At 33.6% G+C, this 17,154-nt stretch overlaps 1 protein-coding gene across 3 annotated transcripts; it reads left to right on the forward strand.

Moving 5' to 3' along the window:
* The first annotated feature begins 7,419 nt into the window (after window positions 1-7,419).
* Window positions 7,420-11,878, forward strand: LOC133824443 (V-type proton ATPase subunit e1-like). 3 transcript variants are annotated; one of them, XM_062257328.1, is made up of 4 exons: window positions 7,420-7,557; window positions 10,233-10,397; window positions 11,322-11,369; window positions 11,504-11,878. In XM_062257328.1, the coding sequence occupies exons 2-4, from the start codon at window positions 10,300-10,302 to the stop codon at window positions 11,568-11,570; spliced, it is 213 nt and encodes a 70-aa protein (XP_062113312.1). In that variant the 5' UTR covers window positions 7,420-7,557; window positions 10,233-10,299; the 3' UTR covers window positions 11,571-11,878. The 3 variants fall into 3 exon arrangements, with proteins under 3 accessions (XP_062113312.1, XP_062113310.1, XP_062113311.1); XM_062257326.1 differs by having other exon boundaries at window positions 7,455-7,608; XM_062257327.1 differs by having other exon boundaries at window positions 7,459-7,608; window positions 10,273-10,397.
* The last annotated feature ends 5,276 nt before the right edge of the window (window positions 11,879-17,154 follow it).

Consider the following 17,154-nt stretch of genomic DNA (forward strand, 5'->3'; position numbering starts at 1 on the left):
ACAATAATATATAATACATAATCTTATTTTTTTTATAAAATTTTGGTTAGAATAAATATTTAGTAATTAAACTAATATAAATTTAAATATTATAAAATATTATTATTATATTCTATTCATATAAATTCAAATGTTATAAAATAATATTACTATAATAATATAATACATAATCTTAGTTTTTACAACATTTTGGTAGAATAAATATAAGTAATTATATTACTATAAAATCAAATGTTATAAAATATTATTACTATAAAAATATATGTTATCCAGATTTCCGGATAGCGTTTAGATTGATGTCCTCGGGGAAGCAGAATTATCGATGTCTTTCACGGTAGGTGACCAGAGCTCGCGGATGGACAGAAAGGCTTCGCCTCTCCTGTTTAGTGTCCGGATTACTCTTCCAAGCAAACACGACACGGAAACTCGTCAACCCTCTCGGACTCCCGAAGGGGTATCCTTCGGGGAAGCTCCTTCCAGGAGAAGCTCTTCGAGTGTTCTTCGCGGAAACGGTTCCGTGCCTCGCACGGAACAACGCCAAGCGGTCGAGTCCTGGAGGAGGCATATTTGGAATGATATCCACCTGACACAGGATCCCGCCTGACACGCCCGACAGGTCAAAGCCGCACACATCCCAGCACGCCTAAGGGTACCTTTTCGCCTACTGTTCCGCTGACAACTTGGAAAAGACGGCTGACTTTGTGTGTTCCCCATACTTTCATGTAAATATACCCACATAGAGTTTTGTAGCCATGCTACTACAGTAATTGTATTCCCTATTTATGGCTGGAGTAATTAAGACTCATGTACGTAGAGAAAAACCCTAATCCAAAACCCTAGCTATAAAGACCCCTTCATTTTACAAGAAGGGGGACGGCCAACAGATCACATAGCAAAAACTCTACAAAAATCTCTCTAGCTTCATCTTCTTCAAGAGAACCCGAGAGAAACACTGTGAGTGTGTGAAGTTCTTGTACACCAGCCATCTTACTGTAGTCCTTTCCAAGTATAATAACATCGACTCGTGGACTAGGGCTTGTTAACGCCTGAACCACATAAAAACACTGTTTGTTTAGTTATATTTCAGCACTTCTACAGTCCTTATCTTTTTATTATTCTGTTTGTATTCGTTTCCGAAAAACTCGGTAAACAATATATAATACATAATTTTTATTTTTATTATGTATGTATAAAAAGAAGAGAGATATTGACAGCGATAATACCTAAAAAATTTCAAAAGTTACACTTTAGTGCTTAAATCTCTTTTTTGGCAGTAATAATACCTAAATCTATAATTTTGGTGCAACTGTTGATGGTCAGCGTTAATTGTCCGTTAAGTATTTACGTGATACATTTTTATTAGTCTAATTGGCGGTGATAATACCTAAATCTTTTCAAAAGTTACACTTTAATACCCCAATTTTTTTTACGGTAATACATAAATCTACAATTTTTGAGTAACTGTTAGTACTCACTGTTAACTGCTCATTAAGTATCCACGTGGCACATATGGATTTTGGGATAATTTTAGACTAAATTATTTAAATTCTTTAAATATTATAAAAATTATTTAAATTCTTTAAATATTATAAAAATTATTTAAAATTTAAAAAAATCTAAAATATTATTAAAAACTAATTAATGATATGAATTTTGGGATGATTTTGAGTTTCAATTTTAATTTGGGTTATTTCGAATTTGCAAATTTTAGTTTAATTAATTAATTTCTAATAATCTTTTAGATTTTTTAAAATTTAAAATGATTTTTACAGTATTTAAAGAATTTATGGATATTTGCGGCGATAATACCTAAGTCATTTGTAAAGTTACACTTTAATACCTAAATTTACAAGTATAGAGATGTGTCACGTGGATACTTAACATGCAGTTAACGATGAGTACTAGTGATTGCACCAAAATTGTAGATTTAAGTATTATTAACGCAAAAAAATATTTGGGTATTAAAGTGTAACTTTTAAAAAAAAATTGGGTATTATTGCCACCAATATCCCAAAATAAAATATGTAATTTTTTTTTATTACTTAATCTAACTTATACAAATCTATGCTTACATTAAATAACAACAAACATTATATATAGATTTCGGTGACTCGTATGTGTATAATTAGTATGACTGTTTAACTACATAAGAAATTATAATAATATAATTCTCTTCTATCAATAATAAATAAGTTTTTTCTCCAATCATCGAGCTGTGTTTTGAATAATATCATGAATGTTTTGTACTTTGAATATGATAGTTTGTGATCTAAAAAATTATCATATTATTTTTGTTTTTTTTTTAAAAAATCATTGACAATAATGTATTGGTTTGATTTTTTTTAATATATTTATGTCATTCTTTTATATATAATATTTTGTATTTACTTAAAATATATATGAAAACCATAAAAGCTTAATAAAAATAATTAATAAATTTTCTAAATAAAACTAAATTAAAATTGTAGTTCTTGTGAAGCGTGAAGCTCAATTTCTCTCTGGCCATGGCGCGGAGGCAGAAAATTGTGCAAAAGCTAGTTCATCAAGAAATTTCGCAGGAGCTCCCTTCATCCAAAGATGCAGTGTTGGATCAGAATGTAACCACAAAAAGCAAGGAGATTGTAGAAGAGGAACATTCAGCTTCTGAGTTTCCAGCAATGGGAACTGGTGATGTGGATATAATCCCTCCTCCGATGAATATATCTGATCCAGGTATGAATTCAAAATCGTGGGCCGAAGAGGTAGAGGGTCGAACCTTTCAAGATTCAGCCAAGGAAATATGGTCCCGTTTTAGGGAATCTCTCCCTTCACATGGGTGTACGAAGCTACAGTTTAAGGAGCCAATTCAGAGGGATGGCCAAAAAATTGCTCATATGGATATTGAGGAGATTGAGGTTGAAGCCTCCTTCTGGAAGTCTGCCTTAATTTGTGTGGTGATTGGTGCTAATCCTCCTCTACCAGTTTTTGAAGGTTTCATAAATCGTATTTAGGGTAAGCTTGGGATCGAACGTGTGGCAAGAATGAATGATGGTTTCACCATGGTCAAATTCAAGGATGAAACTACCCGAGATCTGGTGCTGGAATCAGAAGTAATACATTTTGATAAGAAGCCAGTAGTCTTAAGGCCTTGGACGGTTGATATCGACTCCTTGAAGTCAATAAAATTGGTTCCAGTGTAGGTTAGGCTTCCAGATCTTGGGTTATAGTACTGAGGAGTAAATTTCTTGAGTGCTCTTGTTAGTGCAATAGGGAAGCCTATAATGATTGACAAGATAACTAAGGATAGATCGATAATCAAATTTGCTCGAGTTCTAGTGGACATGGAAATCTCTGAAACTTTGCCCCGGTTTATCAATTATCTCAATGAGAGAGGTCAAATTATGGAACAACTGGTAGATTACGAATGACTACCTACGAAATGTACTCAATGTAAAAAGTTAGGGCATACAAGTGCTACCTGCAAATCTGGTACAGGAACAGTTTGGAGGAAGAAGGAGGAAACAAAAGCTCAAGAAAACGATTCTATTGGGCCAATAGAGGCTGTACCTACCCCAGCAGTTGTTCAAGCTCCTTCAATTCAAGACCACTCGAAGCAGGAAGGCGAGTCTCACACTGAGGAAATACCAAAAGACCAAGTGTGGTCATACCCAAAAAAATCTGGGTCTCTGAAACCAGCAAGTCAAGCCCCATCTCAGAGAACTAGGAACTCATTTAGCGCTCTTCAAGAACAGCAGCATGTACCAACTGACTCTTCCCACTATTTACCATCAAATGGAGAGTTGTAACTTATTGAGTTGGAATGTTAGAGGGATAAATAAGAAAAATAAGCAGATGTCAATCTTGGATGTTTGTCGGATGAATAAAATTGGTATTGGGGCTCTTCTTGAAACTAAAGTTAAGGGTGAGAAACTTAAGGAAATTATGGAAACTAGTTTTCTGGGTTGGGATTACTATAGCAGTTCGAGTTTGGAGGGTAGAATCCTTTTGATTTGGAAGGATAGCTGGGTCAAAGTTTAAGCTATTAAAGATCATAATCAGTTTCTGCATTGTAGGGTTCAGTTTTGTATCACAGGTCAAGATTTTTGTCTTATTGTGGTGTATGGTTCAAACCAATTGGAGGCTAGGAAATCGCTTTGGCTTGAGTTGGCCAACTTACCCTTTCCAGTCAAACCTTGGCTTATTGTTGGTGACTTTAATGCAGTTTTTGATCCTAATGATAGAATGGGTGGTAGGAATGTTACTAAGAAAGAGCTAGATGATGCTAGAAAGTGGCTTGATCTTGGTTTGGTGGAAGAAATGAAGATAATGGGCTCGTTTTATACCTGGTCTAATAATCAGGAAGGGGAAAACCGTATATATTCCAAATTGGACAGGGTTTTCTTCAATGAGAACTGGCTGGATTCTTTTCCTACTGTTACAGCAGTTGCTCGCTGGGAGGTGGTTTCAGACCACTGTGTCATTCTGTTGAAGCAAGTAGCAGTTCAAAATGAGGGTATCCCTCCTTTCCGTTTCTATAATATGTGGATTGCTCATCCTCAATTCAGGTTAACAGTTTTGACTAACTGGAACAAGTCTTTAAAAGCTGAGGGTCGTGGCTTGGATCAGATTAATTAGAAACTCCTTCGCCTTAAGCACGAGCTGAAGAAGTTTAACTGGAGGATTATTGGAGATGTGGCCAGGAATTATGAGGACAGTAAAATTGATTATCAAAAGGCTAAAGATACTCTCTTCACTGACCCGAAGAATCAAAGTCTATGTTCAGCAGAAAGAACCTCCTTTTTTAGGTTTAAGAGGCAAGAGAAAATATATGCCAGTTTTCTTATTCAAAAAAGTAAGATTGACCGGCTCCAATTTGGTGATGAAAACTCCTCTTATTTTCATGCTTGCATGAAGCAAAGAAAGAGAGCCAACAGAATAGCATCTTATGTGACTGAAGGAGGCCGAGTTGAAGATAATTATCCTAAGGTGATAAGCCACTTTGTTCATCATTTTAAGTCTTCCCTGGGTTGTCCCAATAAAACTACAGGTTGTATAGATTCTGCCATAGTTGATCTAGGTTCGACTCTGAGTTTTGAAGACCAGCTGGAGATGATTAAACCCTTTTCTTGCCATGATGTTAAAGCAGCAATGTTCAGTATTAGCTCTATTAAAAGCCCTGGTCCAGATGGTTTTGGGGTTGGGTTCTTTAAAAGCTTATGGAAAGACATAGGGAAGGAGGTGTCTAAGGCAATTCTTGAGTTCTTTGATACAGGGTATATTCCTAAATCTCTGAATAATACTATTCTAACTCTCATTCCTAAGGTTGATCATCATACTAATGCTGCTGATTATAGACTGATTGCCTGCTGCACTACTATTTACAGATGCATCTAAAAAATGCTCTGCCATAGACTGGTTGATATTCTTCCCAAGTTGATCAATCAGAATCAATGGGCTTTTATAAAGAATAGGACTCTTGCTCATAATGTCCTTATTCTTCAAGATCTAATTAAGGGTTACAATAGGAGACATAGTTCACCCCGGTGCTTGATGAATATTGATTTAAGCAAAGCTTATGATTCAATAGATTGGGACTTCTTGGAGAATCTGCTGAAAGCTTTAAGATTTCCTGGTCATTTTATTAGATGGGTTATGATTTGTATGAGAGGATCTTCTTACTGCATAATGATGAATGGTCGACTTCAAGGCAGTTTTCAAGGAGGTAAAGGGCTTCGTCAAGGTGATCCTATCTCACCTTTGCTATTTGTAATAGTAATGGAATACCTTACTCGATCTCTTTATAAAGCTGCTAAGGAAAAAGGATTCAAATTTCATCCTTTATGCAAATCCTTAAATATAATTAGCCTTTGCTTTGCTGATGATCTGCTTATTGTTTGTAAAGCTAATGCTAGCTCTATTCAGATTATTCAAACTGCTTTAGATGCTTTCTCCTCTGCTTCAGGGCTGTTAATCAATAAACATAAGTCTAGGGTTTATTTTGGAGGTATTTCGATCCCAGTTAAAGTTTCTCTGCTGAAACTTACTCAGCTGGCTGAGGGGGATTTCCCATTGACTTATCTTGGTATGCCATTGAGACCAACAAAATGGAAGGCTATGGATTGTGACTTAATTCTTAAGAAAATCAGACTGAGATTATATGTTTGGACCAGTAGGAACCTCTCCTATGCAGGTCGAGTGCAACTTATTCAATCTGTTATGTTGGGTATTAGGAATTACTGGATGAGTATCTTCCTCTAACCTCAGAGTATCATTAAAGAGATTAACCATCTTTGTAGGATTTTCTTATGGGGAGGAAAATGTACCAAGAGTAAGTTTCATCTTACCTCTTGGGAGCAAGTTTGTCGTCCTAAAAGTCATGGTGGTTTAGGTTTTAAGGAGGGGCCTCTTTGGAACAAAATTCTGCTTGCTAAGTTCATTTGGGCAATCTCCACTAAGCAGGACTTACTTTGGGTTAAGTGGGTCAACTGTTAATATTTAAAAGGGAATCAGATTTGGGACTATAGTTTGCATCAAGATTCTAGTTGGTATTGGAAAAAGCTGATCAAGATTAGTAAATCTCTATCTGTTTCGCTTCTGGACTCAGTTGTAATTCAGGGGAAGTTGCAGCTGAGTAGATTATATCTTTTGTTCATTCCTGGCACCCCTAATCTCAGCATGAAATCTGTTTGGTGTAAACTTTCAGTGCCCAAACACAGGTTCATTTTGTGGCAATCTGTTCATAAAAAATTACTCACTAGGGATCTACTACATTACTGCCATCTTCCAATATCCTGTCTGGCTTGCTCGGTTTGTGAGATTGAAGTTGAAAGCCACTCCCATCTCTTCTTTGAGTGTGATTTTTCTAAGAGAGTGATCCAATCTGTTTTTGAGTGGTTGGGAGGACTCTATTGGCCTTCGAAGTTCGAAGATTGGTGTAACTGGCTGACTGAAGCTAGGAAAGGCTATATGGATTGGGTAATATTAGCTGCTCTTGCTACCTCAGTATACTATATCTGGTACAATCGGAATAGGTGTTGCTTTGAAAGCAGCTGTTTTACGGTTTATTATGTAGCTAATATGATTAAAAATCTTGCAATAGCTAGAGTTCTTGGTCTTAAACTTAGATCCAAGAATTTTTCTTCCAGAGAACTCATGATTCATTTTATCTCTAGTTTGTAATTGAGGGGGAGCTTTTGCTCTGGCCTGCTGCTGTATTTGGTTGTTTGATCAATAAATATTCTTTTTACTTGATAAAAAAAAAAATGTAGTTCTTTATAAAACCATCTCACCTATTCTTCATGATCATTTATTTTGATCTAGTGATTATTAAAAGATCTAAAATTTTGAATAAAATGATATGAAACATTAATTTCACAATTCATAAATAATATTACAAAAATACAAAAAAATATGTCATTTTGAACAATATATAGCCAAGATTTGTCTAAAATCGAATGAGAAAAAGAAAAAAAACCGATTAAGTAGCCCATTCATCAAAGCCCAAGAACAAATTTAGGCTACTTCCTTTGTCTTCTCTACATCACAGGAACGCTCTCCGAACCAACCCACCCTTGACAGGTCGAAGCTACCTTCTCTCTCTCTCTCTCTCTCTCTCTCTCGCACACTGAGGTGCTTACTTTCTTCATTCGTTTTAATTTTCGATTCATTAATTGTCTTATTTGATCTGGGTTTTTGATTTATTTATTGTTCAATTTTCATCATAATTGAGTTCGTTTGTATGTTAATCCATGCTCATCTGAGTTCATTGAAGAATACTGGAAGAGTGAGATCATTGTGTTTGATTTAAATTAGGTTATATTTTGCTGTTGTTTGTCTTCTTTGAGTCTCGTTAACGAAGATGTAGATAGATTTTTCTTTTTCTTTCAAATCACGACTCATTGTTGTCGATCACAACTGAATTGATATGTTGCTCCTTTTAAATATAAAACTTTCTTTCTACTGTTTGGTTGCTGAGAGATGGGTTTAAAATGAAAGGAAAATTTTATTCACTCTTGTTGTGATATTTTAGTGAATCACATATTTTGGATACCCTTTTGGTTAATATCAATATTGTAGTTGGTAACTAACACTCTTGATATTGGAGTCTCATAACTTAAATCATACCAATGTATAATTTGACTCTGATTCTAGTAGTGTCATCATGCCAATGCATGATTTGATTTTGATTCTAGCTTTATAGAACTAGTAGTAGCCATTTTCATGGCTCATATTCTGAGGGATATTTTTTAAGAGCTTTGCTTTCCTTTTAGTCATTACAGAGATAGCAAAACTAGGAAAGTTTAAAGATTGATGAGATGTGCAAAGTATTTCCAAAACAGGGGAAATAAAACTTGTATGACTAGGAGATAGAGCCATCATTACTTAGTATGCATGGCTCATATATATATACACATAGAATTACATGGGTATGTATAGATTAGAATGCTTTACAGCTTAGGGAGCTGAATTAGTACATACTTATGGGAGGAAACTCTGGTGTTTCCATAGCTAGAATTGTATATTAATCTGTTACAACAGATATGTTCTAATTACCAAAAGTTCTCATGTTTAAGCTTAACTAAACAAGAAAACATAGGTATGTGAAGACTCTTGCTTATTAAATGAGTAGGACATTCAAGTAGTTAATAGATCATATATATTTACACAGTCACAACAGTAACTTAAAATTGCCGGGAATGGGTTTTTTTCCTTCTTATATAAATGATTTCTAAACATGAGCTAGCTAGCTTTGGCAGAGAAGCCAGTTATGATCAGATCAGACCACCAAAGAGATAATCAAATAAGGAGATGGAATAATTGCAGAAGTTACATTACATGTGCATATATAACATAGAGGATGTAACTTCAGTATATGAATAGTGTCAAATATCATTTTCTTATTAAATGTTGTTACCTTCTTGTTGTTTGCGTATCAAGGGCCATTGGTAATAGTAGTGTGCCTTTAATTAATTTACCCTATTGCAATCAATATATGGTTTTAATTTTCTTTGTACATTCTTTTTGTTGCAAATCTATATATTATATATAAAACATGAATGAAATTCAATAAGTACGTTATAGGTAATACTACTGCAAGAAACTAAATTGTTAACCAAAACTAAAACAATCACAGAGAAACTTCAAGCAAAACTTAGAAAGCACAAGAACAAGAACTGAAACTAAATGCAAGCAAGTAAAAGTCAACAGTAAATTACACTGGTTCGGCTCTTAATAGCCTAATCCAGTTTGTGATTCATCTTGAGCACTTCACTAGTAATCAAAACAGAATTACACACTCCAAAACTGTCAAAGATCAATCTCACAAGCTCACAATACAAGCACTCTCTTCATAAAGTATGTTCGCAACCCCAAAAACAAATTCTCAATACACTCTCATACAAAAGAATTCTCTCACAGCTTGATCTTCTTTCTAGTATGTAATCTCCAAAATTTGTTGTAACAAATGAACCTATTTGAAAGGTATAATATAGGGAGAGACTTGCTAAAAACAGTAAGCTCTAATGAAACCAACTTAACTAATTTCCAATAAAAGAATCTTGAACTTAGTGCATAAATCAAGATTGGCTTGGATTGTTGACATGAATCTTGTTTGGAGAACAAATCTCCATATGCTTATATAATATAACTAAGGAAGCAGAAGTAATATTCTGATAAAATAGAGGTAGTAATAGTGATAGTGGTAGTAGTATTACTACTATACTAACATGAGGACCAAAGCCAATATTACAAGAAGTGGAAACCTCACATTCTTGGTACCTACATAACGATTGCTATTGTCTTCTAGTCCTTGAATATTGTAGCGTTAGGCAAGGAGCCTGATTTTAAATAACAATTTCACATGTTTTACAGTTTTATTTTAAAAAAAAAATTAATTTTGTTATAAATATATATCATCAATTTATGTTATGTTGTTAGAGATGTATGCTTCAAATAGAAAATAAGATTAATTTTGACATATGTAATTTTGATTCTAATCAATGATAAGGAGTATGTGGTCACTTGTCAAAAAACAATTTACATTATGTTGGATATGTAACGATGGAGATATTGTGTGCAAAGAGAGATGTACAGTTTAATTAACAGAATGATACACACTATATATAAATATTATATATAACTGCTCCATTTTTTATTTATTTTTCATTTTTAAAACTATTTTGCTCATTTAGAGTTTGTTGGAATATCCAATTGGAGTGCTGAAAATTTTGTGGCTGGGATTTTTGGATTGGCAGATCGACTAATCCAGTTTTCTGCTGATTTGATTTCTTGAAGAAAGGGTTGGAATCAGATTCAGGCGTGATGGGTTTTGTGATTACAACCCTAATCTTTGCTGTGGTGGGTATAATTGCATCTCTTCTGGTCAGAATCTGCTGCAGCAGAGGCGCTTCTACCAATTTGTATGTTTTCCATTCTTATTTGATGTTCTTCTGTGTAATGTACAGTTTGTTCTTCTGGATCCGATTTTTTTTCTTTTTTTTTTGTGGGGTTCCTCTTAATTCAATTACCAAGTTGGTTTTCATTTATCTCATTATGGAGTAATGTTTAGATTGCTTATATGTCTTAGTTTTTTTTTTATTGGCCATACATTAGTTTGGGCAAATGACCAGATAGAATATGATTTGAATGCGTTTTAGTATCGTTTGGAATTTTAGAGAGCTATGTTTAATAGACTTTGAAAGAGAAGATTAAGGACTTGGTCACAAGGAATGTTGTAACTATTGAAATTGAGATTTGAAGTAAAAGTAATTGTGTGGGAAGAACTTTATTTTAAGCATCTATTCAAGGGAAGCATAACTTTGATCGATCTCCCTATTGTTTTCTGTGCAATTAGGAACTGCTGTAATTGTAGCAAATTTATTCTACTTTGCCAAACTTAATATTATCCTTCAATTACATATGATGTGGATATCACTGCTGATTTTCACAGATTTTCTCAAATAGCTGTTGATGTGAATATGAATAAGAACTGAAACTTTTCTTAGTAGGGAATAGGGATTGGACAACTTCTCTGTTATAAGATAGGCTCACCCTTTTATTTTTATTTTTACTATGTTATGTTTTCTGTTTCAAGCTATATTTTAGCTTACTGCATCAGCCCTTGATCTCGATTCTTTGTATTTTTTCCCATTATCAATACGATGAAGTTTTTAATTCAAAAAAGAAAAGGAAAAAGAATAAGAACCGAAATTTTGTATGCCTTGTAGATTTTTTGGAAAAGTTACTAGTTATATCCCAATCCCAGATAAGTTCTTTGGATTTCTTGCTCTTTTGGAACTCCTTTAACTCGTTAGATGGCTAATTTAATCTTTATTTTCTTGCAGGCTTCACCTGACATTGGTTGTCACAGCAGTAGTATGCTGTTGGATGATGTAAGTTATTCCCTTTTCCTTTTTTTTTTCTTTTTATTTGAATTTATTTTTTATCTATGGTGCAAACTTCATCAATTTAAATATGCATTACCTGTATAGTCAATGACTTATTGTTACCTTTTCATATCTGTTAGGTGGGCAATTGTTTACCTCGCACAGATGAAACCACTAATCGTTCCAATCCTCAGTGAAGTAGAGTAAGATTATGTACGATCAATCAATATGTTTCTGCATATACTCTAGGTTACCCTTCATTGTTTCGAACTTCATGTGGGGTAATGTGTACTTTTGAAAGAGAATTTGAGTGCCACATATATTTATATAGCTTGGTCTTTTATAATTGCCCTTTAAGTTGTTTATTCATTCTTTGGAACAAGTTGATCCAGTGACGTTGGTCAATCTGGGTGTCTGTAACTAAGTACTTTTAGTTTCGATTTAAGTAAAATAAAGACTTATCTTGGTAAGTCCAGTTAACCTTCATATTAATAAAAAGGGATGTTGGCCGCAAAGGATTTTCAGTGTGAAGCTCCTCATTTGTTTTGATGTTGTATATGTTCTTCTTAGTCTGCATGATTGTCTTGTTATATCAATTTATAACTGGTCAACATATTCAGGCTCCAGACCCAGCTTGCCTCTTCTTTGCAAACTATAGACTCTATCATATACAATTCTCCCTCCTTCCTCCCCATCGGTGGTAGCCCCATCGGTAGCGTTCAACCATGGCAACCTCCAGTTCGTTGGCCGAAAAAACCAAGATTTGGTTTGATGGAGGAGACGATTGGAGCATGCAACAGGGGATGTGCGCAGTGAAGATCTGACCTGGGCAAATTTGACTCTTGCCCCCGCAAATCTAACCACTAACTTTCATTGTCGATCTCCTCGACTCTCTTTGGAAGACCTAGCTTATCTTTGGCGAGACTCGCCTTCTCATACCCTTAACATCTCTCCGACCTAACCTTCCCCTTCTCTTTGTTCCTTGGGATCGAGACCCTTGCTCTTCTTAACAAAATATTTGTTTTTGAGATATAATTTATCTTTTGGGAAGAAAAAAAAGTACTCTAAGCTATTATTGTTTTTTTTATGTCAAAAACCTTTCGTTCATGTTTTGGTGCAGCAATTTATTTTGGCATTAAGTCTACTTATGTGGCATCAAAATTATTTATAACTTGAGTATATTTTACGCAAATATCTCTTAAATTTTGTACTTTTGCTGCATATGTCCATTTAATTGAGTACTTTTGCCTACATGTCGTAAACATACTTAACGGTGGGAACAGATGGCGAGGAATTTGTGAAAATGACCATCTAACAAATTGAAATTTGCAAAATAACCTTTCCTTTTATTTTTATTTTTAATTTATTAAAAATTAATGAAGTGTCACTCAATTAATTTTTAAAAATCACATTAATTTTAAAACAAACCCTAAAAGTCCCCTAAAAGTCACAATACCTCCTCATTTTCTCTTATCCTCTCCCTTTGCTTTCTTCATCTGCCAAGACCAAAAAGACCAACCACTCCATTTGTTTTCTTCCTCTGCTAAGACCAAAAAGACTAGCCAGCATCCCCTTCTTCATGTTGTAAGACAACTAGCCAACACTCAATACTTTTCTCTTCTCCTTCTTCTTTTCTTCTTCATCAACGACTAATCCCTCCTCTTCCCCTCTTTGTTGTAAGACTAAAAAGACTATTTTCTTCTTATTCTTCTTCATACTCCATTAATATTTTGGGAATTTTGTTCTTCATTCTCCTATTTGCAATAATTATTCTTCCATAATTATAATGGAATCAACCAATGTTGTATTAACTACAGTTCTCACACCATCAAACGAACGTGAACAAGTAAGTATTATGATTTTTATTTTTTTTCTACATGAAAATTAGTGTTTGAATGTTAACTTTATCATATAGAAATGAAAGAAAAAATAGATAAAATGCAACAATCAATTTTACACTTTGCATTTCAAAATTTCCATTCTTCAATACTTGAAAATTAAAAAAAAAATGAAGTTGATTCATAGTAACCATTTGTAGAAGATATGAAAATATAGAGTATAATATGCGACCATATGCGACCCTATGCGACCTTTATGGTCGCACATGATTTGAACAAGATATGAACATATAGACTGTACAGTGCGACCCTATGCGACCCACATAGCTGCACATGATTTGTAAAATATATTGTACGACCGTGTGCGACCCTATGCGACCTTGTGCGACCAATTGCCCATGATGTGAAAATATATTGTGTGACCATGTGCGACCCACATGGTCGCACAAGGTCTTTTAGTTAAAATTTTGATCGCATAAAGTCGCTTAGTTAATAAATTTGGGTCGTTTAGTTAAACTTGTAATTCATGTTATAGTTTTTATATTTATATTCTTATTATTTATATTAATCTATATATTTTTATTCATTTGGAAAATTATTATTGTACATGCCCAGAACTGTATTAGCGACAGAGCTTCCTTGTATTCCCCGTGTCATTACTACAAATACAATTGTAAAATCTAAAGTTACCATTAGATCTCTGCTGAGTGTAATAGACCAAATAAAAATTGACTTTCAAAATCTGACAAGGTCGTTTTTAAACATTACACTCAGTTGGGTCGTTTCTTGGGCCTCAACACTCAAGGGATTTTCCCTGGCACCTTATCAAACCAGATAGTTTTGAGGAGGGTAGATTGCCAAAAGAGGCATGAGTTATGGTTTTTTATTAATGGAAAACCTGTGAGGTTTTCTCTCAAAGAGTTTGCAATAGTATCTAGATTGTACACTAGTGGTGGCCCAACACATTAAGAAATGAAGGTTGTTTCTTCTCAGAACAATTTAAAGAAAAAGTACTTCAAGGACAAGATGTCTATTAAAATACAGAACATAGCCAGTGCTCTAGATAGCATACCGAAAGAATGTAGGACTAATTACAGAGTGAAGTTGTGCTTTATCCATTTGCTCAGCGCATTTCTAATAATGCCAAGTCTTGGTTCGATAATAGATCTTAAATGGCTACAACTAGCGGACAAGCTAGATATATTTGATAAATATTGTTAGGGGGAGCTGGCATATGAGAAGATAATAGAACAAATCACGAAAAAAGATATGAAGAGTAATACCATTGAGAAGTAGATTAAGTGGAACTTCTTTAGTTGTCCTTGGATATTTATGGTAAAAAATTTGATTATGATTATATTTTTATTAAGTTTGTTTTTTTGGATATTTTTTATTATATTTTGAGATATGATTTTAATTATTGTTTTGTCTCTTATAGATTTGTATTTGTGAAGCAATGCCAAATTTGGGCGACATGGTAGGACAAAGAATCCCAGGAAACTATATTCCTCGATGGCTTGGTTGGAAAATAAATGAGAAGCATAAAAATGTCACAGTTACAAGATTATCAAAAGTAATAGAAAATGATGTTGAGGTATTTATCCACATACAAAATTATTTATTGTCTTGTATTAAAAAAATATGATAAATGTAACTTATGTTAGTTTCTTTTCTTTTCTTTGGGTATTAGTTTTTGTGTGACCTACATTAGCTCAAACTTTAAAGGAGAATGCATGACTTTTTTATGAAAGGCTTGGTAGCTATGAGGACAAAGAAGATGATGTAATTGATTAGATTTCTTCATTTTTAGTGGGTGATGTCATTTTATGTGATCCACAGTGTACTGTGCCACATGTGGAGCCTCCATCTTCGAATGTTGAGCCTCCATCTTCGAATGTGGAGCCCCCCAATTCACTCCAATTCCTCAAGTGTTGTACTCGCATCCTTCCTCACAGCCTCCCTCTTCTTATGATGCTCGTAGTGAGTTATTGGAGTTAGTGAAGTGTTTGATAACCGACCAAGAAAAGTTGCACAATGCAAGATATGAAGAGATTGAACGTGTAAATAAAGAAAGGCACGAGGCAATAATGACAACCATCGTCGACCATGCTTACTTGAATAAAGTGATTTATGAGACACTATTAGAAAGATTGAATGTTTTGATTGACATCTTTCGACCTATAGCTGCACAACTTTCTGGAGTTGGAGGAAAAAAGACTATAAAAGATAACCAAAAAGTAAATTTTATTTGTAATAATTTTAATATAGCTATTTTTATTGTCATCTATATTTTTATTTATAATAATATGCCTTATAAATTCATGGTTGTAGGATTTACCATCTTATGCAAACATTTTTGGAGATGGATTTGTAACACCTACATGAGAAAGGAACATGGATGGTGGCCAAGCCTTCGCATCTATAGGAGAGAAGACTGTTGAGAATACAACATCTAATTTTCCTACACAACCTGCAGAAAACGAAGTCACCACACAGTCTCATGTGTCTGCAAATTCCTATGAGACACCGCCATCAATTATTTATGAAGGGATTACTAATGAAGAGCCCGGGGACGAGGTATAACAAATCATTCGAGATGGTCGACCGTTGAGGTTAAGAAAACGTGCCCCAAGCTTGAAATCACCTTTCACACCGTGGCTGAGGAAACGTTGATACTCTAAGTTAGAACCTCCTACTTTCGACCATTTTAGGCAGCCTATTGAAGATGATGTGCAATCATTCTTCAGGTGGTACAATGGCGATACAGGTGGTACAAGTTATATTCGTTGTGGCCAGATGTCACATGACATAAATTTTTTTGAGATATTGTTGGCAAAGCAACGATATACTGATAGCGATGTAAGCTTTATCATTCAAATATATCATTATAATTATATAATACTAATTATATTTTCATCATAATTAATAATGAATAAATGTTTTTTTTTTTTTGCAGCATGTAGATGAAATTACCTATTTATTTAGAAAAAGAATTGATAAATTTCATAATATCTTTCCAAAAGATATATACATATTGACTGATGAGTTTAAATATGCACTACCTGATGAGTTTAATATCTCACTTCACTTCAGTAGCTAGCTGAGTTGTGTTGCACTTTTAACAATCGTAATGGGAAGACGAACAGAACAACAATGTGAAAGGATACGAAAAGATGAGAGAGTAATGTGACTGAGAGGATAATGATCATAAAAGCTTGTCACACTAAATACTTATTGCACATGGAAATTGGCTTACCTAATAATAATTGTAAGTAAAATGCTTTAATGAAGTTATATTTTTTTAAATACTCACTCAGAAAAAAGGGTTAAATAGTCTTTTCATTGTAAACTTATATTTTTTTAAATTAATAGTATTTTCTTATGTAATGAAATACTATTCATCCATCTATAAATATTTTTTTATAAATTTTTATATATATAAGTGTGATATTATTATATTTAATTATTTTATTTCTTAAAATGAATAATATATTTTTAAAAAATATAATATTTAAATAATGTAGAGAAAAAATAGAAAAGTCCATAGTATAATGTAAAAGTTTGAGGTAAATTATAAAAAATTATGTTTTGGTGATGTATTTTGTAATATATTTTCTCCATAATATTTAGCTAAAATTCACAAAAATATCTTCTATTAGATCATTTATACATATATTTATTAGGGTTGTGCAAAAAATTTTACAACCTGCCCAACCCAAATAAACCGCCCAAACTAATCCGAAAAAACCGCCAAAAAACGCAACCCGAATAAACCGACCAAAATTTAAACCGCCAAATTGTTACATTGGGCGGGTTGAAAATAATTATCAACCCGCCCAATTAAGAATTTATTATTTTTAATATATTCAAATAAATATATAAATTAATTAAGTTTTGTTTTAATTTTTTTACTATAAATTTAAAATATTGTTTTAAGCTTAAAAATATAAACT

Source organism: Humulus lupulus, chromosome 3, assembly GCF_963169125.1.
Source record: "Humulus lupulus chromosome 3, drHumLupu1.1, whole genome shotgun sequence".
NCBI classification, from domain to species: domain Eukaryota; kingdom Viridiplantae; phylum Streptophyta; class Magnoliopsida; order Rosales; family Cannabaceae; genus Humulus; species Humulus lupulus.

Coding starts and splice junctions, on each gene's coding strand:
- LOC133824443 (XM_062257328.1), top strand. CDS start 10,300: ATGGGTTTTGTGATTACAACCCTAATCTTTGCTGTGGTGGGTATAATT. Junction 10,398..11,321: donor AGAGGCGCTTCTACCAATTT/GTATGTTTTCCA, acceptor ATTTTCTTGCAG/GCTTCACCTGACATTGGTTG. Junction 11,370..11,503: donor GTAGTATGCTGTTGGATGAT/GTAAGTTATTCC, acceptor CATATCTGTTAG/GTGGGCAATTGTTTACCTCG.